Source organism: Nesoenas mayeri, assembly GCF_963082525.1.
Source record: "Nesoenas mayeri genome assembly, chromosome: 23".
Classification (NCBI taxonomy): Eukaryota; Metazoa; Chordata; class Aves; order Columbiformes; family Columbidae; genus Nesoenas; species Nesoenas mayeri.
Genome location: NC_137574.1, coordinates 1,674,477 through 1,695,453, shown reverse-complemented (window position 1 = coordinate 1,695,453; position 20,977 = coordinate 1,674,477). Strand labels below are relative to the sequence as shown.

At 68.0% G+C, this 20,977-nt stretch overlaps 1 protein-coding gene across 1 annotated transcript; it reads right to left on the bottom strand.

Annotated features, from left to right (window-relative positions):
* Positions 1 to 223: 223 nt before the first annotated feature.
* CELSR2 (cadherin EGF LAG seven-pass G-type receptor 2) lies at positions 224 to 20,545 on the bottom strand (the record flags this gene model as incomplete). The annotated part of the gene is given in 36 exon segments (XM_080358486.1): positions 224 to 251; positions 779 to 1,019; positions 1,103 to 1,187; positions 1,189 to 1,313; positions 1,447 to 1,596; positions 1,683 to 1,771; positions 1,987 to 2,117; positions 2,193 to 2,315; positions 2,726 to 2,852; positions 3,341 to 3,417; positions 3,489 to 3,601; positions 4,128 to 4,302; positions 4,714 to 4,917; positions 5,642 to 5,768; positions 6,234 to 6,401; positions 6,526 to 6,754; positions 7,148 to 7,291; positions 7,497 to 7,680; positions 8,107 to 8,316; positions 8,759 to 8,853; positions 8,941 to 9,042; positions 9,187 to 9,370; positions 9,482 to 9,602; positions 9,743 to 9,884; positions 9,979 to 10,153; positions 10,498 to 10,611; positions 10,718 to 10,903; positions 11,268 to 11,446; positions 11,520 to 11,645; positions 11,989 to 12,152; positions 12,538 to 12,695; positions 13,192 to 13,280; positions 13,692 to 13,807; positions 14,258 to 14,480; positions 15,811 to 16,449; positions 17,884 to 20,545. Coding segments are annotated over 36 exon segments (8,190 nt in total). The 5' UTR covers positions 20,531 to 20,545.
* Positions 20,546 to 20,977: the final 432 nt, after the last annotated feature.

The following is a 20,977-nucleotide window of genomic DNA, read 5'->3' as shown; positions in this document are numbered from 1 at the left end:
GGGGCGCTGAGTCCCTGTTAGATGGAGGTCTCGTCGCTCCTGGGGGGGGACGGACAGACAGACAGACGGGGTGGGTGGAGGGGGAATAAAAAACAAGACAGACGGATGGGTGACGGGGTGAGGTGGGTGCCAGGGTGCCCCCCCCAGCACCCAGCGCTCGCCCGGACTGGGGGGTGATGGAGGGGGGGTGAGGGGGGGCAGGAGCCCCCGCCCCCCAAGTGGATTAATGGAGAAAATTAAAAAACAGAAATCTGTGCGGGAGGTGCGGGGAGGAGAGAAGAGGGGGGGTTAGTGCCTGCGGGACGGGACCCCCCACCCATTGCCATGACACTCAGACCCCCCGTGGGCTCCCCTGAACCCTATGGGCACCCAATAGATGGTCAATGGGCACCCAACGGCACCCAAAGGATGGTCAGTGGGCACCCAACAGATGGTCAGTGGGCACCCAACAGATGATCAATGGGCACCCAATGGCACCCAAAGGATGGTCAGTGGGCACCCAACAGCACCCAAAAGATGGTCAATGGGCACCCAATAGATGGTCAATGGGCACCCAACGGCACCCAAGGGATGGTCAATGGGCACCCAATAGATGATCAATGGGCACCCAACGGGCACTCAATGGACAGTCAATGGGGACCCAATGGGCACTCAATGGGCACCCAATGGACATTCAATCATCACCCACCAAGCACCCAGTGGGCACCCAAAAGACACCCAAAAGGCACCCAGTGGGCACCCACCAGCCACCCAGCCCCCTGGGCCCCCCGGCACTCACTCGGAGCCGGAGGAATCCTCGTCCACGGTGCCGGCGCGGATGCTCATGGCGACGGGGGTGACGCCGCTCAGCTGCTCCCGCAGGCTCTGGCGGGGGCGGGGGGCGGCGCTGCCCCCCCCCCGGCTGCCCTCACTGCCCGAGGAGGTGGCGGTGCCCGCGGGGGGGGGCGGCGGGGGGGGCCCGAGGCGCTGGGTGCTGCCCCACTCGCTGATGGGCGCCAGGCACTTCTTCTTCAGGATGCCTGTTGGGGCAGGGGGTCACCCAGGGGTTTGGGGGAGTCCCAGCCTTGAGGTGCCCCTCTCCACCCCCCATAGCACCCAGTACCTTTGTGGGGGTGGGGCAGGGGCAGCAGCGGGGGGGCTCTGGGGAGCAGCTCGCCATTGGGGTGGGGGAGGTCACCCCGGGGGGGGTCCCTGCCCCCCCGCCGGCTCCACGCGCAGGGTCTCGCTGCCCCCCCCCGGCCCCTCGCTCTCGCTGGCTGTCGTCACAAACTCCCCCGGCCAGTACGGGTGTCCTGGGGCCACCAGGCTGTCACCTGCTAGGGGGGGACACTGCTGGGATGGGCAGGGTGAGGGACCCCTACCCTTCCCCATGGGGCGCCCCCCAGACCCCCAGCCAAGGCAAAGGCCCCCCCCATCCCTACTGGGTGCCCCCCAGGCTGGTATTACCGGGGCTGGGGGGGGTCAGGGGGGGCCTGGGCAGGGGGTCCCAGCCGGCGGGAGGGGCCTCGTCCTCGCTCTCGGAGGAGTGCGTGGAGCCGTAGGATGCGCTGCGGTCGTCCTCCAGCGACAGGTCACTGTCCGAGTCCGTGTCGTGCTCTGCGGGGGGGGGCACAGGTCAGGGGGTGCCCAGGGACACCCCCCGGTCCCAGCCGGGCGCACTCGCTGCAGGTGTGGGGTCCTACCCTCGGGCTGGTCCTGAGCATCCAGGTAGAGCCCCCCCGGCTCGGGCAGCGCCCGCGGCCCCGGGCTGCCCGCCAGCCCCGAGTCCTCCCTGCGGAGAGGGGACACCCGTCAGCACCCCGACACCTGTCACCCCGCCCCATCACCCCACCGCTATGTCACCATGCTGCCACATCAACGCGCCGTCGCACCACGCTGCCGTCCTGCCACCCCAGCATCACACCGCGTGTCCCCACGACCACCCAGCCCATCCTGTCCCACCACCACCCTGCCGCTCTGCCACCACCCCAGCGGTGTCCCCGGTACCGGCGCACGAAGGGGATGTAGCTGTGGTGGCTCTTGCCGGAGCGCGCGGTGCTGTGCAGGGACCCGCTGGAGCCGCCGCCGGGGGCCGGGCACAGCCCCCCCGCCACATAGGTGCTGTCACAGCCGTAGCCCTGCCACGGGGACAGGGGCGTCAGGGCCACGGTGGTGGCTGCCCCTCGCCCCACTGTGTCCCCCCCGGCACTCACGGGGGTCAGGGTGGCCTTGGTGACCAGCGCGGGGTCGTGGCCACGGCGGCGGGCGCAGCTGAGCCGCAGGCTCCTCCGCACCTCCCGGCTCAGCACCACGCACACCAGGAAGATGAGGGGGCCCTGGAAGAAGAGAGGGCATGTGGGCACGGGGGACATGGGGGGGTGCCCACCAGTGCCTATCTGCAAAGTGGAGGGGACCTGTTGGGAGCCCCTGTGCCCATTGGGTGCCCCCCAGCAAGCAAAACAGGGTGAGGGACCCCCATTCCTACTGGGTGCCCTCCATCAGCAGCCCAGGATGGGTTAGGGATCCCCCCAAACTCACTGGGTGCCCCCACCCATACCCAAACAGGGTGAAAAACCACTCTGTGTTCATTGAATGCTCCCCCATCAGCACCCCAAAATAGCTCAGGGACCTCTGGTGCCCGCTGGGCACCCACTGGGAGAAGGGCTCATTCCCTGGGGGGTTCCCATGGGAGGGCACAGGGTCTATGCAGGGAGATGGGGGACACCAGGGGGTCCGGGGGGGTCACCTGGAGGCAGTTGGAGACCGCGAACAGGTAGTGCAGCAGCAGCGCGTCGCTGTTGACGGAGAGCAGGGCCAGCAGCCAGGCCAGGCTGGGCAGCGCCAGCAGCACCGCGGCCGTGCGCAGCCCGGGGCTGGGGACACACGTCAGCCATGGCGCCCGGTCCGTGTCCCGCACACCTTCCCCGCACCCTGCACACCTTCCTGCACCCTGCCTGACCCCTGCCTGTGTCCTGCACACCTTCCCCGCACCCTGCACACCTTCCTGCTCCCTGCACACCTTCCCCGCACCCTGCACACCTGCCTGCCCCCTGCCTGCCCCCCTGCCCACGCCACTGCCTCCGTGTGTCCCACTAAGCCCTCCCACACCTTGGACATGTCTGTTCCTGCCACCCATGCACACCCCATACCCTCCATGTCCCCTTGCCACCTGGGGTCACCCTTGCATGCATGGGGGCCCCATAACCTCACCTCACACCCCCCTGCCACCCATGGATGCCCAGCTCCCCAGATCTCACTACCCAGGGGTGCCCCGTCACCCCATGCTCCCCTGACACCCATGGGTGCCCCAGCACCCCATCCTCCCCTGCCACCCACATACATCACAGCCCAGGTGACTCACGCCATGCCTTTCTTCTCGAAGCCCTGTGGGGTGGTGCAGGTGGCCCTGGCCGCCAACACGAGGAAGAAGATGTTGACCTGTGTGGGCAGAGGGGTGAGCAGGCGGGGGGTGCGCACCCACGGGTGCCCCTGGTGCCCCCCACACTCACGGCCACGGCGCAGGCGCTGGGTCCCGCCAGGCTCCAGACCAGGCTGTCGTGGATGGAGAGCCAGCAGAAGTCGGGGTTCCCGTAGCCCTCGGGGTCCAGCCCCACCGCCAGCCCTGCGCAGGTGTGGCTCAGGGGCGGGGCCAGCCAGCAGGGGCGGAGCCAACCGTGGAGGGCGGGGCTAAGGCGGGAGGGGCGGGGCTAGGGTGGGGTGGGGCATGTGGGTGGCTTGGGGGTGGCGCTATGTGCTGGGGGCGTGTCTAAAATATTGAAGGCGGGGTTATGATGGATGAGGGTGGAGCTACAGCCCTGGGGGCGTGTCTAACACCTTGGGGGCGGGGTATGGTGGGTGAGGGGCGGGGCTAAAATGAGAGGCGGAGCCACACTCAGGGGGCTATGGTTGTTTTTTGGGGCGGGGCTATGCTGTTGGGGGTGGGTCTATCCTCTTTGGGGGCGTGGCTACACCAGGACCCCACCCTGCCCCAGGCTGATTGGGGGAGGTGGCTCAGGGGCGGGGCCAAACCCTAGAAGGGGGTGTGGCCACCCAGAGGGTGTTGACTAGACGGATGTGGGTGCTGGGGGCGGGGAAGGGGGGGGGGTCTGGGAAAGGGGCGGGGCCCAGCTCTGTGGGCGTGGCCTCACCGGTGATGAAGGCAGGCAGCCCCCAGCCCAGCACGTGGTAGAAGCGCATGGGCCCGCGGTCGACGTGCCGGGGCTCGCTGCGGCGCCGGTACAGGTGCAGCCCCTCCAGCAGCGCCCAGCCCACCGCGCTCATGTACAGGAACTGCAGCAGGATGGCCACCACCGTGCACGCCAGCTGCGCCCCCGCCATCACTGCCGAGTCCCCCGCGCAAAGCCACGCGCCCCCTCTGCAACCCCTCCCCTTCTGCAGCCACGCCCATGAAAGACACATCCTCACTGTAGCCCCACCCACCCTACCACCCCACCCTACCACACCCACCTCCTCTGAGAGCCCCACCCATTTGAAAGCCCCACCTTCTTTGAGGACCACACCCCTTTTAAAGAGACCACACCCTTTGAGAGCCACACCCTTTGAGAGCCACACCCTTTTAGACAGACCCCACCCTCCCTGAGGCCCCACCCGCTTTGGGAGCCCCACCCTGTTAGGCCCAGCCCACCACAGCTCCACCCACTCTAGCGCCACCCGAGAAGCCCCACCCAAGCCCTGAATGTCCCTCCCTTCTGGCCCCGCGCCCCGGTCGCTCACCGGGAGGTCGGTCTGGTTGATGCCGAGCAGGAACACGAGCTGGGCGAGCAGGAGGGCGCTGGCGCCGTGCCGGCGGATGCTGTGGCGGTTGGAGCGCAGCGCCCCCTGAAGCCCCCCCAGCGCCAGCACGGCCAGCAGCAGCCCCGCCAGCCCCACCCCCAGCGAGGCGTAGGTCAGCGGCGCCAGCGGCAGGATCTCCCCGTTCTGCGGCACGGGGGACACCCGTCAGCTCGGGGCGGGCACACCCCGACAGACACACCCCGACACGCCCATCGGAGACACGCCCCCAATGCCACACCCCCTCCTCACATGCCCACAGTGCCACACCCACTGGAGGCTCAGTCCCATGGGAAACCCGCCTGATTTCTCAGCCCCACCCCCTGGGAAACCCGCCCCCCCCACTCAGCCCCACTCCTTTGCAACCCTGCTCAGCCCCGCCCCACACAGCCCCGCCCACCCTGCTCAGCCCCGCCCCACACAGCCCCGCCCACTCTGCTCAGCCTCGCCCCACACAGCCCCGCCCACCCTGCTCAGCCCCGCCCCACACAGCCCCGCCCACCCTGCTCAGCCCCGCCCACCCTGCTCAGCCCCGCCCCACACAGCCCTGCCCACCCTGCTCAGCCCCGCCCCACACAGCCCCGCCCACTCTGCTCAGCCCCGCCCCACACAGCCCCGCCCACCCTGCTCAGCCCCGCCCCACACAACCCTTCCCACCCTGCTCAGCCCCGCCCCACAAAGCCCCGCCCACCTTGCCATGCCCCACCCCACTTGCCCCTCCCCTTCTTCAAGCCCCGCCTACCTCCTTGACCCCCTCCGCAAGCCCCGCCCCATCACCTCATGGCCCCGCCCACCACGTGGCACCTCCTGTGAAGCCCATGTCCCGTGTGCCCCATGTCCCCGCGCCACAGCCCTGTGTCCCATGTCCCACCTCGCGGCGGGAGATGTCCATGAGGACGGCGAAGCTGGTCAGGTGGTGGCACTGGCAGCTGACGTGGCTCCGGTTGCGGAACACGACCTCGCAGCCCCGCGCCGACCAGCCGCCCGCGCTGCCCGCCCTGCGCGGCACCTCAGCCACTGCCCCCGGGACAGCCCCCCGACACCTCCGGGACACCCACCCCAGGGACACCCACCCCAGGGACACCCACCCCATGGGGACACTGCACAGGTCCCCTGCCACCACCCACCTGTGACACCAGGGCTTTGCCTGCCACCTTAATGCCCTGTCCCTCTGCCACCCACCCAGACCCTTGCTCCAGGGATGTCACCCCCCAGCATCTGGCCTGCCCAGCATGGCCCTGTTCCCATGTCACCTACCAGTACAAGGATGCCACCCCACAGCCACGTCCCCATGTCCCCCACCCAGCTCTGCTGGGTATGGCCCTGTCCCCACACCACCCACCCACAACCCCCAACATCACCCCTACACCACGTGCCACCCCATCCCTGCCCGTTGGGGCACCCACCCTGCCCCGCCCCCACGTCCCCTGTCCCCGCGGGGGTGTCCCTGTCCCCCGGCTCACCGCAGGGAGTGGTTCCAGAACACGCAGACGGGCTTGGAGCGCTCCTGTGTCTCCAGCAGCCGGAACTGGAGGGTGACGGGCTTGGCTAGCGCCCGGGGGGCCCGTGCCCCCGCTGCGTGCACGCTGATGCTCACCACCGGCGTGTTGATCACGGGGCGCTTGGGCACCCTGGGGACACCAGGGTCAGGGCACAGTCACCTGTCGCCCTCCTTGGTGCCACATTGCACCCTGGCACTGCACGGCCACCCCAGCCCCCCGTGACCCTCCCCGTGCCCCTCAGCCCCACGGGCACCTGAGGCTGCGCCGGTCGGTGTCGTACAGCTCGGGCAGGAGCCCGGCCAGGGTGCGGTAGATGATGACGCTTGCGATGGCCTGTCCCTCGCCCAGCGCCGGGTGCCGCTTGCGCCGGGTCACCAGGGTCACCTCCTCCTCCTCCTCATCCTCCTCTGTAGCTTCTTCATCCTCCTCCTCCTCCTGCTCATCTGTGCCCTGCGGTGGCTGCCCGTGCCCAGCGGAGTGGCCTGAGGGGGTGGGCAGGGGGCTGTGCCAGGGTCTCCAACCCTGCCAGCCCTGTCCTGGGTCCCCAACGCTGCCAGCCCCACGGCCATGCCAAGGTCCTGAGCCACAACAGTCCCTTGGCCAAACCAGGGTCCCCTCCACCCTGCCAGCCCCATGGTCATGCTGAGGTCCCCCCAACCTTGCCAGCCTCATCCTGGGGTCCCCACCCCTGCCAGCCCCATGGCCACATGGGGGTACCCCCAACCCTGCCAGCCCCATGGAGGCAGGAGTGCCCCCAGTCCCGCCAGCCCACAGACACACTGCGGTCCCCCATCATCCTGCCCACACCCCGTGGTGCCAGCGTCCCAGGCCCTGCCAGCCTGCGTCTGTGCCAACCCCCCGTCCCCCAGACTCACGCCTGCCCTCGGGGGGCCGGAAGACGCTGTCGGGCAGGATGACGGTGGTCTCCAGGTCCGGTGGCTTCTCCCCACGCAGCGCCTCGTACCGCGGCAGCCGGGCGCCCGCGAAGCTGCCCTTGTCCAGCCGCACCACCGACACCACTGCGGCACCGTGTCACCAAGGGTCCCCGGCACCCCATGTGCCTGGCACCCCCGGAGCCCGCACACCCCAAAAAACACAGAACCCAGCACTCACGCACCCCCGCAACCACGGTGCAGGACTCTTGGTAGCGTCCCCAGGTACACCCAGGTCCCCAGCACACTCCTCTCTCAGTCTCGTGTCTCCATCCCCAGGGTCCCCGCTCACCGATGTTGGGGGTGACGATGGTGAAGGGGCTGAGGTAGGTCTGGGGCATGTTCTGCGCCAGGGCGCTGGCGTAGTCCTCGAAGTGCTTGAGCAGCCAGGCCGTGCCGCCCTCCGTCTGCTGGATCAGCTCCCAGTGCCGCTTGTTGCTGCTGTCCAGGAGGGCGCTGCCCACGCGCAGCAGGTTCTGCGGGACACGCAGGGCTGGGCAGGGCTGCCCCCGCCCTGGCAACTGGGCAGGGGGTTCCCTCCTTCCCTTGGCTTCACTTCCCTGCGCAGGGGGGGTACCCCCGCAGTGCTGGGGGTGCTGCGACCTGTCACCCCGGTCTCTCTTGCACAAGAGCGCCCATCACCCCGCCATCAAGCCATGCACCCTGGCACATCACGGCACGGAGGGTGTGCCCTGCACCGCCCAAAATGCAGCTCTACCCTCCCGTACCAATATCCCCCGCCCCAAAACAAGGGCCCCCATCACCCTGCATCAGGTCTGCTGCACCAGCCCATGCACCCTGGCGCATCATGGCACGGTTCCCTCCCAATAGGCTGCCTTGGTGTGCAGCCTCCTGCCCGTCCCGCGCTGTGTCCCCAGTGTCCCGTGTCTCGTGTCCCACACCTCGGTGAAATGCGCGTCCTGCGTGGCCGCCATGCGGAATCCGCGCTGGGCGCTCTCGTGCCGCAGCAGCGCGCGCGCCAGCCCGTAGGCCAACCGCAGGTCGCTGCCGAAGCGCGCGCCGGGGCGGCGCGTGGCCTCGCGCAGCTGCAGCGCCACGCGGCGGGACTGCGCGGGGTCCAGCAGAGACTCGTTGTGCGCCAAGCGCTCCGCCTGGGGACAGCGACGGGGTCAGGGACACGGGGACAGCGACAGGGACAGGGACACGGGGGCAGCGACAGGGTCAGGGGACACGGGGACAGCGATGGGGACAAGGACACGGGGGCAGCGATGGGGGTCAGGAAGAGTCAAGGGACGGGGGGGACAGCGACAGGGACATGGGGACAGTCAGGGGACATGGGCGGACAGTGACAGGGAGAGTCAGGGGACGGGGGGGACAGTGACAGGGGACACAGGAATAATCAGGGGACATGGTGGAACAGCGACAGGGGGAACAGGAGGGACCATCATGGGGATGTGGGATGGCACCATCCCCATCTTTGCATGTCACCCACCCCCAGCTGCTCTACATGAGGGGGGACAGCAACAGGGACATGGGGGGGGACGGTCAGGGGACACAGGTGTCCCCCCTGTCCCCATGATGTCCCCCACTCACCCAGCCACGCAGCGGGGCGAAAGCCAGGGAGCTGCAGTTGAAGAGGTTGGGGGGCAGCCACCCCCGGTGCTCGTCACAGTGCCGCACCGCCGTGCCTGCGGGGACACCGGCGTCACCGCCCTGCCCGGCACAGCGGGGACACCGGCATCACCGCCCTGCCCCATCCCCGTGTCCCCACCTACCGACAGATCCCTTGGGACACGGCGCTGCCGCCGGCAGCCCGAAGCGGGTGCGGGGCCACCAGATGCTGGCCTCGATGGCACGGGGACAGCTGTCGTAGTTTACTGCGGGGCAAAGCAGCGCGTCATGCCGGGGTGACAGCAAGGGGACACAGGGGGACAGCAGTGGCACCCATGGTTGGCACCCGGGGTGGCAGCAGGTTGAAAGCACGGTGGCAGCAGGTGACACAGGGGGACAGCAGCACCCACCTTCGCAGCCGCTGGCCGTCACCTCGGCAAATGGGTTGTCACAGCGGTCGCAGTGGCGGCCGATGACGCCGGCTTTGCAGGGACACTGCCCGCTGGTGACATCGCAGAGGCGGGACAGGGACCCGGTGGCGTAGCAGTCGCACAGCAGGCAGGAGTCACTGCCCGCTGGCCGGTAGTGGTTCTCCTGGGGGGGGTGACAAGATTTGGGGGTGTCACCACTCCCTGGGGACACAGGGCACAGGTGGGGACAGGGACAGGGACAGGGACAGGGACAGGGACAGGGACAGGGACCCACCTTGCAGTGACACTCTCCCGTTGTCTTGTTGCAGTCGGGGTCGAAGCCCTTGGTGACATCGCAGCTGCAGGGACCGCAGGTGGGGTGTCCCCACCACCCCCGGGGACATGGCTGGGACTCCCTGTTGGGGACACCGCATGGGGTGACACGGGGTGACACTGCCACTGCCACCCTACTGTCCCTGCCCACCGTTGTCCGTTGCACAGCCGCCCAGCACGAGGGACGGGGACCCCTGGGGACATCCCGTCCCTCGTCACTTACTTGTGCTCGCAGTATGGACCAAAGTGACCCTGGGGACACTCGCAGGTGTAGCCGTGCGCTGAGCCCGGCTTGCGGGCGCAGGTGGCCGGGGACTGGCAGGGGTTGAGGGCGCAAGCGCTGACACAACTGTCACCGAAGTAGCCTGGGGATGAGGATGGGGACAGCTGGGGACATTGCAGGGAGCGGGTGTCCCCAGGGAGGGTGGCGGGGGGTCAGCGGGGTGTCCCAGCGCTCACCGGGGTGACAGCGGCAGGAGAAGCTGTCCCAGTCGTCGCTGCAGTAGCTGTGGGGGGGGCAGGGCCCCGAGTCGCAGGGGTCGGGCAGGGCGCACCCCCCCTCCACGTTCACCCGCGTCACCGCCGCCGCGCTCAGGGCCACCGCGCTGGCCGCCGCCTCGCCCACGCGCACGCCCTGCGCCACCGACAGTGTCACCAGCAGTGTCATCAACGGTGCCACCCCTGCCGTGCCTGTTTCCCCCTCTGGAACCCCATGACACCATATGTACCCCCCAGGAGTTACACCTGTGTCCCCCTGCCCCTGTCCCCATGTCCAGGCCCCAGGGTCATGTCCCCATGTCCTGTGCCATGTCCCCATGGTGATACCCCCTTGCCCCTTTGCCACCACCCCTGTTCCCATATGCCCCCTGTCCCTACATGCCATGTCCCTGTGCCCAAATGTCCCACGTCCCCCTGCCCCTTTGCCAGCACCCCTGTGCCCATACAGCCCGTGTCCCATGTGCCCTGCCCGTGCCGTACCTGCAGGCAGCCGCGGAACCCCTGCTCCACCGTGTCACCGTCACCCTCCAGCCCCCCCACGCTCAGCGTCCGCAGCTGCAGCCCCTGCAGCTCCCCGGCCACATCGGCCACCGCCTGCGGGCACAGGGGGGACACTCAGACACCTACGGGTGCCACCGTGGGGGGAGCAGGGCAGGGTCCCCACCCCACGCCTCAGTTTCCCCCCGGGGTCCCAGCCTACCTGGTGGCGGCCGTAGTCGAGGGTGAGGAGGAGGAGGGTGTTGTGGGGGGTGCGGCCGGGGCCCTCCCGCAGCTCCAGCGTCAGGTGGTGCCAGTCGCCGTCGTTGACCTTGGCCTGGGGCAGGTGCAGCCGGGCCAGCCGGGCCCCCCCCTGCCGGAGCTCGGCCTCCGCCTGCCCCTCGCTCAGCTGCCGGAGGGATCGTGTGACATCGCGCCCCCCGGGGCCACCACACGCTGCCCCGGGCAACACCCCAGAGCAAACCCCCCAGGGCAACAAACACCACCCCGAGGAGAAGCCCCTTGGGACTGTCCCCAGCCCAACACACCCCAAAAGGGCAATCAGCCCCCAAGTGTGACACCCCCCAGCACTGCCCCCCCAGGGCTATAACCCATATGCCAATAACCCCACTCTGGGGTAACACTCCCCCACAGCCATGCCCCCCAGGGCTGTACCCCGCAATGCAATACCGCCCACGCCTGCACAATACCCCCCAGGGCAATACCCCCTGTAGCAATAAGCCCCCCAAGCCCACCCCCTGTTCCCCCCGTACCCGCAGGGTGACGGTGGCAGTGGCGGTGGCGGGGGGGCCGGCGCTGGCGTGCAGCAGCAGCCCGTGGGGGTGGCGGGTGCGGAACATCAGCCCCAGGTGGCAGGGGAGGGTGACGGGCAGCGCCAGCCCGTTCCACGTCACCCGGCTGCTGCCCAGGAAGCGCTGCGGGCTGGCCATCTCTGCGGGGACACGGGTGTGGGGGGGCTGGCACGGCCGGGACCCCCTGCCCACCCCGGTGTCCCCCCCCGGTACCTTCCTGGCAGGTCTTGCCCCCGAAGCCCAGCGGGCAGCGGCAGCTGAACCCGTCCCACTCGTGCACGCAGGTGCCGCCGTTGTGGCACGTGTTGGTGTCACACAGCGTCTTCTTGGCGGGGCAGCCTGGTGCGGGGGGACAGATGACATGGGGGTCACACCCTCCCACATCACCAGGGACCCCTGCCCCCCAGCCAGCCCCGCCCAGCCCCGCGTCCCCACGCACAAGGGACACTGAGACCCTTGGGCGCTGGGTCCCGAAGTCCCCCAGAGCATTGTCACTGTGGCCACCCCCTGACCCACATCCCGCCCCACACCCCACTGGCCCAGCCCCACACCCAGAGGGCACTGAGACCCCTGGGGACCCCACATCCCAATGACCCCCCTCCATCCCTGGCACCCCCTGAGCTCCTGTCCCCACACCCAGGGGACACAGCCCCCTCCCCAGCGCCGTGCCCCCGTGTCCCACCGGGCAGGGTGCCGTTGTTGGCGATGAAGGCGGCCATGTCGACGGGGCGCTGGTCGATGTGCAGGTGCCGCATGCAGCCCACGAACTGCCGGCTGCGGATGGGGAAGCTCTCGGGGAGGGTGGGGACCCCCCCCAGCAGCAGCGGCCCCGTCAGATCCAGCGACCTGCAGCACCCGCCGTCACCCATGGGGACACCAAGGGACCTCCCAGGGACACCTTTCATAGGGACCCCGAGGGACCCCTGAACAACCCCACGCCCATGAGGACCTCAAGGGACCCCCACCCAGGGACCTTGAGGAACCCTCAAGGGACCCCACAACCACGGAGGCCCCAAGGGACCCCCCACCTCCACCCATGGGGACCCCAGGGACCTCCCCACAACCCACGGGGAACCCAAAGGACCCCTAAGGGACCCCTTTCCATCCACGAGGATTCCAAGAGACCCCCCACACCATGGGGACCCCAAGGGATCCCCAATCCCCAGTCCATGGGCACTTCAAGGAACCCCAGGGGACCCCCCACTCCCAGGGACCCCCGGGCCCCCCTCACTTCTTGCTGCCGGACTGGGTGCCCTGGGCAGCGCAGGAGTAGTTGCCCAGGCGGGGGCCGAAGCGCAGGGCCATCCCGGTGTCACAGTCGTCCACGGTCACCACAGCCACCTTCTCCTCCGAGGGGCCCTGGGGCAGCCCCGACCGCCCCAGCACGGGCTGGGGACAGTGACCAAGCCATGGGACCCCGCAGCCTTCGTCCCCTCCTCCTCCTCCCCTTCCCTCCAGCCCTGTTGCCCTCCAACCCCCCCAGACTCCATCCTGTCCCCCCAAACCCCGCTCAGCTCCCCGTCCCTCTGTCCCTCCATCCCTCCCTCCCCTCTTCTTCCAGTCCCCCCAAGCGCCCATCCCACTCCCCTCCATCCCCTCCAGCCCCCCCAAATCCCCACCTTCCATCTCCTCTTCTTCTACCCCTGCCGGAACCCCACCCTGCTCTTCTCATCCCCCCAAAATCCCCCACCATCCCGATTCCTCCCTCCCGTCTTCCTCCATCCCCCCAAACTCTCACCTTGCTCCCCCATCCCTCCATCCCCCCAAAATCCCCCCTCCAGCCCCCCACGCTCCCCACCCCTCTCTCCCCATCGCTCCATCTCCCCCAAACCTCCACCCCGCTCCCCTCCACCCCCCCATTTCCCACCCCCCTGGTGCCCCCCACCTTGTTGTAGTAGTGGAGCTGCACGCGGTGCCACTGCCCATCGCTGACACCGCCCGGCACGAAGGGGGACACCGTGGTGGTGGTTTCACCTGCGGGCACCAGCACTCGGGCAGCCCGAGGTGGGACACGGGGGGGGATCGGAGGGCTGGGGGTGCCGGGGCTGCAGTGCCGGGGGCAGTGCCACATGCAGTGCGAGGGATGTAACACGTGGGATGCAGTGCCAGGGATGTGGTACCCAGGACACGTGCCAGGGATGCAGTGCTGGGGATGCACAGCCCGGGATGCAGTGCCGGGATGTGGTACCCAGGACACGTGCCAGGGATGCAGTGCTGGGGATGCACAGCCCGGGATGCAGTGCCAGGGATGTGGTACTCAGGACACGTGCCAGGGATGCAGTGCTGGGGATGCACAGCCCGGGATGCAGTGCCGGGATGTGGTACCCGAGGGGACACAGGGACGCGGTGCCCGGGAGACACGGGGACGCGGTGCCAGGCGGGTACCTGCCGAGAAGGTGAGCTGGACCTGCTCGCCCACGATCTCCAGCGCCACGAAGTCGTGCTTCTCGTTGAAGCGCCCGTTGTAGAGCAGGAGCCCGTCCCGCTCCTTGGTGGCAAACCTGGCGCAGGGACAAGGGACAACCCTGGTGTCACCCCCTGCTGTGTCCACCAAGGGTGCTCCCTCACCCCACAGCCCCCTAGCCCACCCCGTCACCCTGTGCCCAGCAGGACACGCCAGCGCCCATCATCCCCTGTCCCTACAGCGTGTCCCCACCCCATTGTCCTCATGCCAAGGGGTCACCCCAACACCCCAGTGTCCCTACCCTGTGCCCATGGGGCACTCATCACCCCGCACCTCATCTCCCCACCACCCCAAATGATGCCCGTGGGGCACCCACCACCTCACACCCCACCACCCCATCTCAGACCAACATGGCACCCACCACCCTACACCTCATCTGATGCCAAGGGCACACCTGTCACCCCACACCGCACCACCGCAGGCGATGCCCATGGGATATCCGTCACCCCCCACCCATACAACACCCACGGGTCCCCCCGGGTCTCACGTCAGGGCGAGGGTGAAGTGGAAGCGCTGGCGGAGGCCGCGGAAGGTGAGGAAGGAGTTTGGGGGGAAGCTGCGGGTGCTCATGGTGCAGAAGGGCTTCTCGTAGTGCCCGGGGGGGCACTGGCAGCGGAACCCCCCCACCAGCAGGTTGAGGCAGGTGCCCCCGTTGCGGCAGACCCCCGGGGCGCAGCGGCCCCCTCGGGCGCTCAGCTCGCAGCGCTCCCCTGTGCGAGACCCAGCTGGCACCTGGCACCCCCAAAATTGGGGGGGGGGGGGCTGGGGGGGGACACCCCTCCCCCATGCCCCCTCCCCCCCATCAGCTCCAGAAAGGCTTTATCCCCAGCTCCATCGCTGTGGCAACCGCTTCCCGTCGCCATGGCAACCGAGACAAAGCACCCCCAATCTCGAGCATCCCCTCCCCCACCAGTGGGCACCCCCCACTCGGGTGTCCTTGGGGGCTGGGGGTCCCCAGGGCAGGGGGGTGGCTGTCCCCAGTGCCACCAGCCTCCCAGTGACCACGGTGTGGTGGGACCCCCACAGGCCACCCGTGGCGGGGAGCCCATGGCTGGGCCACCATGGTGGGGACAGGGTGTCTCAGCACCTCAGGGTGTCCCCATGGTGTCCCTGTATCCCCACCAACCTCCCACAGGAACCACACTGGGTGGAGGGACAGAGGACCAGCCGTGGGGAGGGTGGAGGGACAAGTGGGGACAGGGGGAGACATGGGACATGGTGAGGGAACAGGGGGAGAGGGTGGGAGGGAAAGAGGAGAGAGGGAGATGAAGGAGGAGGAAGATGAAGGTGTTGGAGACAAAGGGGAGGATGGAGGGAAAGATGGGGATGGATGGACAGACAGACAGACGGATGGATGGATGATGGACAGCTGAAGAGGAGCTGGATGAAGGAGTGACAGGGATGGATGATGGAAGCACAGCTGAGGAAAGGGTAGATGAAGAGGAGCTGGATGAAGAGACGATGGGGATGGACACCAAGACAATGGGATGGATGGACGATGGATGGATGGATGGATGGATGAATGGATGGATGAATGGATGGATGAATGGATGGATGGACGGATGGATGGATGGACGGATGGATGGATGGACGGATGGATGGATGGATGGATGGATGGATGGATGGATGAATGGATGGATGGATGGCTGGACGATGGATGGATGGATGGATGGATGAATGGATGGATGGATGAATGGATGGATGGATGGATGGATGGACGGATGGATGGATGGACGGATGGATGGATGGATGGATGAATGGATGGATGGATGGCTGGACGATGGATGGATGGATGGATGGATGGATGGATGGATGGATGGATGGCTGGATGATGGATGGATGGATGGATGGATGAATGGATGGATGAATGGATGGATGAGGAGGAGCTGGACAAAGGGATGACAGAAGGACAGCCGAGAAGGGGCAAAAGCAGGGGAACCAGCTGAAAGGACGACAGGGATGGCCACCAAGAACACAGAACCACCACCAGAGAGCTGAAGGGGACACCGTGACACCAGGGACGGCCGCGCGGGCTCTCACCGGTGAAGTCCTGGTGGCACTCGCAGGTGTAGCCGCCCTCGCGGCTCCGGCAGCGCCCGTTGCTGCCGCAGGGGCTGGAGTAGCAGAGGTCGATCTCCGTCTCGCAGTAGTCGCCGGTGAAGCCGGGCGGGCAGCGGCAGCGCAGCCCGGCCACGGGCCGGATGGGCCGGAACAGGATGGTGTCGGACGCCAGGAACGGCGCCGAGCTGTCGAACTGCAGCACGGACACGCAGCGCAGGTAGTTCTCGCAGGGCTCGCGCAGGCACACGTTGTCGTCGAAGGGCAGGACGCGCTGGGCCGAGATGGCGGCCAGGAGCGAGCGGTTGAGGTACAGCCGCTCCCGCAGCTCCTCCGAGGAGAAGAAGCGGCCGCCGGGCCCCGGGAGCAGCACCGAGAGGCTGACGTTGAGGATCCGCGCCGTCCCCACGTCTGTGTCCGTCTGGATGTTGAAGAGGACCACGCGGTGGCGAGGGGTGGCCAGGACGGTGGCCACCCCCTCCAGGAAGCGGCTGAGGAGCGGGGACAAGAAGCGCTCCTGGGACATGTCGGCCAGGCGCAGGGTGATGCTGTTGCTCAGCATCTCGTCCGTGATCACCGTCACCCGCAGCGTGCACTGGGCCGTCGCGCTGTGCACCCCGTCTGTGGGGGGGACATGGGGGTCAGTGACAGCGATGGACATCGTGGGATGGGGACAGTGCTGGCTATAGGTCACCCACTCCAATGGACACCGCGAGATGGCGTTGGTTTTGGGGTGCCCATCCTGCTCGGCCACCGTGGGATGGGGACAGTGCCGGCTATAGGTCACCCATTCCAATGGACACCGCGGGATGGCGTTGGTTTTGGGGTGCCCATCCTGCTCGGCCACCGTGGGATGGGGACAGTGCTGGCTATAGGTCACCCACCCCGATGGACACCGTGGGGTGGGCATGGCGTTGGTTTTGGGGAGCCCATCCTGCTCGGCCACCGTGGGATGGGGACAACAGGATGGGGACAGTGCTGGTTATGGGGTGCTTGACCTGCTCGCCCACCACAGAATGGGGACAACACTGGTTACGGGGTGCCCATCCCATGTGGCCACCACGGGATGGGGACAGCTGGCCATGGGTCACCCGTCCCAGCTTGCGGGGCTGGGGGGGCAAAGGCTCCGCCCAGCCGTGGGGCACCTGCCTTCGTCCTCCTCCTCCTCCTCCTGGGCGGGATGAGGGGCAGGGGGACGTGGGACAGATGGAGAGCAGGCGGACAGATGGACAGAGGGAGCGTGGGGAATGGGGGGAGGGAGAAGGGGGTGACGCGGGGGGTGGCAGGGGCGGGGGCTGCCCGGTGGCCCATGGCCGGTGGCCGGGGGGGGGTTGCCATGGCTGCGGGCGCGGGGGCCCAGCTATGGCCGGACCCTTTGTTCCCATCTCGGCTGCCCCCGCGCTGGGGGGGCTCCCTGCCCCCACCCTTTGTGTCCTGGGGCCCCCCCTTTGTGCAGCTGGAACCCTGGGGGGGTCTGGTGGCGATGGGGGACACGTGGCTGGGGACAAGGGACACCACAGGGCTGGTGACTCAGTTTCCCACCATGCCCAAGGGTGGCTGAGAAGCTGCTCCCCCCGCCCAGGGTGACCCCTCCTGGCAGCACCCACGGGCCCCCCGGCACTGCCGGCAGGGCCCCCCTTGGCTCCTTCCCACCAGTGACCCCCAAACTGCTGGCTGAGCGTGGGGACCCTCCCAATGGAGAGGCTACGGTGCCAGGAACCCCCAAATACACACACAAGGTCCTGCCCTCCAAGCCCCTGCTACAGGGTCCTGACCCCCTCCCCCCACATAAAACATGCACCCCAGGAAGGAAAAGAGGGTGCTGGAGACCCCAACTGCCACTGCCGGCATGTTTGGGTTGGGGGTTCACAGCAACCCCATCCCTCCCCCCCAGATCCGGAGGGTGGGGACACCCACAATGGGGTGGTGGGACCCCAGAACACCTCAGCTCCATACAGCAGCGGGGTGGGGGGACAGCGACACCCACAAGGGCTTCCCCAAACTCTGGACCTCCAAACTCCCCCCAGCCCACCCCAGGACCCCGGGGAGTCCTACCCGAGACGGACACCCTCATGACGGCCTCCAGGGGGCGGTTGTTGTCCAGGGCGGGGCTCAGGCGCAGGTCCCCGCTGCGCGGGTCCAGCAGCACCAGGTTCAGCTCGTTGCCCTGCTCGAAGGCGTAGGTCAAGCTGTCAGACACGTCGGGGTCGTGGGCCGGGATGCGGCCGATCACCCCCCCGGGGAAGCTCCCCGAGCGGTTGGTGATGTAGTTGTTGAAGAGGATCTCAAAGTTCTTGAGTTGGGGGCTGTTGTCGTTGGTGTCGCGGAGGCGGACGTGGACGGTGGCCCGGCTGACCAGGGGGGCCGAGGTGGCTTGGACCACCATGACGTACTCAGCCTTGGTCTCGTAGTCCAGGTCGGCCAAGGCGGTGAGCTCTCCGGAGAAGATGTCCAGCTGGAAGACCTCGGGGATGTTGCCCTCCACGATCTGGTACATGATTTGGGCGTTGGTGCCCTCGTCGGGGTCGGTGGCCGTGATCCGGGCCACCACCAGCCCGATGGGGCTGTTCTCCTCCACGAAGATGTCGAACTCGTCGCGCTCGAAGACGGGCGGGTTGTCATTGACGTCCAGCACCGTCACTTGGATCTCCACCGGCGTCCGCTTGGCCGGGACCCCCTTATCCACGGCAAATGCCCGCAGGGAGTAGAGCGGCACGTTCTCCCGGTCGAGGCGACGCAGGGTGCGGATGATGCCCGAGGTGGACTCGATGATGAAGTCGCCGTCGCCATCGTCACCCCCTTGGAAGGTGTAGAAGACCCTGCCGTTGAGCCCCGAGTCGCGGTCGGTGGCGGAGACCTGGAGGACGCTGGTGAAGGCGGGCACGTCCTCGTAGACGGAGCCCTGGTAGGAGTCGCGCAGGAACTGGGGCGCGTTGTCGTTGACGTCGCTCACCAGGATCTCCAGGTAGGTGGTGTCGGACTTCTGCGGGATGCCGTTGTCACGCGCTGTGATGGCCAGGGTGTAGGACACCTGGTCCTCGTAGTCCAGCTCCATCTGGGTGGTGACGGCCCCCGTCTCGGCGGCGATGCGGAACTGGGGGATGCTGTCCTCCATCAGGTAGGTGATGCGGGCGTTCTCCCCCGTGTCCTCATCCGTGGCGCTGATGACCACCACCGTGGTGCCCACCGGCCGGTCCTCGTTGACGTTGACGGTGTAGTGGGAGCTCTGAAAGACGGGTCGGTGGGTGTTGGCGTCGGTGACGTTGACGACCACCTGGGCCGTGTCCTGGCGGGTGCCGTCGGAGGCGGCAATGGTGAGGAGGTACTGCCGCTCCAGCTTGTAGTCCAGGGGCAGGGCGAGGGAGATGAGGCCACCGCCGCTCTGGCTGGTGATGGAGAAGCGGTTGCGGGTGTTGCCGCTGGAGATCTGGTAGGTGATGACGCTGTTGGCGTCGCGGTCGACGGCAGAGACGGTGAGGACGCTGGTGCCCACCGCCGCGTCCTCGTTCAGGCGGGCGCCGTACTCCCGCTGCGTGAACTCGGGGCTGTTGTCGTTCACATCCAGGATGGTGACGCTGACGCTGGCCGAGGAGGCCATGGGGGGGTTGCCCTGGTCCTGCGCCTCTACCTCAAAGCTGTAGAAGTCCACCGCCTCGCGGTCCAGCTCGGAGGCCACCACGATCCACCCGGTGCTGTTGTTGATGGCGAAGGGGAAGCCGGCGCCGGTCTCCAGGAGGGTGTAGACCAGCCGGCTGTTGTCACCCGAATCAGCATCAATGGCCTGAACGTGGATGACAGAGTAACCCACCGGCACGCTCTCCAGCACAGTGGCCTGGAACGGCGTGCTGACAAAGATAGGGGCGTTATCATTGACGTCCAACACCTGGACAGTGACCAAGCCGCTGATGTTGGAGAGGGGCGGGCGGCCGCCGTCCTGCGCGCGGATCCGCAGGGTGAACTCCTTGCTGACCTCGTAGTCCAGGGGGCTGACCACGTCCAGTGCGCCCGTCTGCGCGTCGATGTAGAAGTGGCCGCGGGTGTTGCCGCTGACGATGCTGTAGTGCACCAGGGCGTTGCTGCCCTTGTCGCGGTCGGTGGCCGTCACCCGCAGCACGGCCGAATTGGGCGCCACGTCCTCGGGGACCTGCGCCAAGTACCGCTTCTCGCTGAACTGCGGCGCGTTGTCGTTGTCGTCCTCCACGGCGATGCGGATGGTGGCCGTGGCGCTGCGGGGTCCCGGCTCCTGGCCCTGATCTGTGGCCTCCACCAACAGCTCAAAGGCTTCCACCTCCTCGCGGTCCACGGGGCCGCGGGTGCGGATGACGCCGGAGCGGGGATCGATCTCGAAGACCTCGTTGGCGCCACCGGCGTTGAGCAGCCGGTAGAGGACGTTGGCGTTGGGACCGGCGTCCCCATCGGTGGCCCGCACCGTCAGCACCTCGTAGCCCACCTCCAGGTTCTCCCGCACGCTCTCCCGGTACTCGGGCTGCTCGAAGGTCGGGTCGTGGTCGTTGGCGTCGCTCACCGTGACCGTCAGGGTGGCCATGGCGCTGCGCCGGGGCGTCCCGTGGTCCAGCGCCGTCACCCGGAACACGTGGGTGCTCTTGCTCTCCCGGTCCAGGGGGGCAGCGGTGGTGACGGCGCCAGTGACGGGGTCGATGGTGAAGAGGGTGTCGGAGCGGCTGTCGAAGAGGGCAGCCATGGTGTAGCGCAGCCGGCCCGCCTCCCCCTCGTCGGGGTCCACCGCCGTCACCCGTGTCACTGGTGTCCCCGCCGGCCGGTTCTCCTCCACCGAGGCCTGGTAGCTGGAGGGCTGGAACTGCGGGGCCGTGTTGGGGCTGCGGCGCCGGCGGGAGCGGCTGCGAGTCACAGGGCTGCTGGTGGCCCCCGTGGTCACAGGGTCCCCAATGTCCCTGCTGCTCATTGCCTCCCCAGTGCTTCTGTTGTCCCTGGGGACTTTCCCAGTGTTCCCAGTATCCTCGGTGCTCCTGGTGCCCCTGGGGACTTTCTCAGCGTCTCCAGTATCTCTTGTACTCCTGTCGTCCCTGGGGATTTGGGTGCCCCCAGCGTCCCTGGTGCTCCCGATGCCTCCATGGCCTTGGGCACCCTGGGGGCTCCCGCAGCCTCTGGTGTCTCCGGTGTTCCCTGG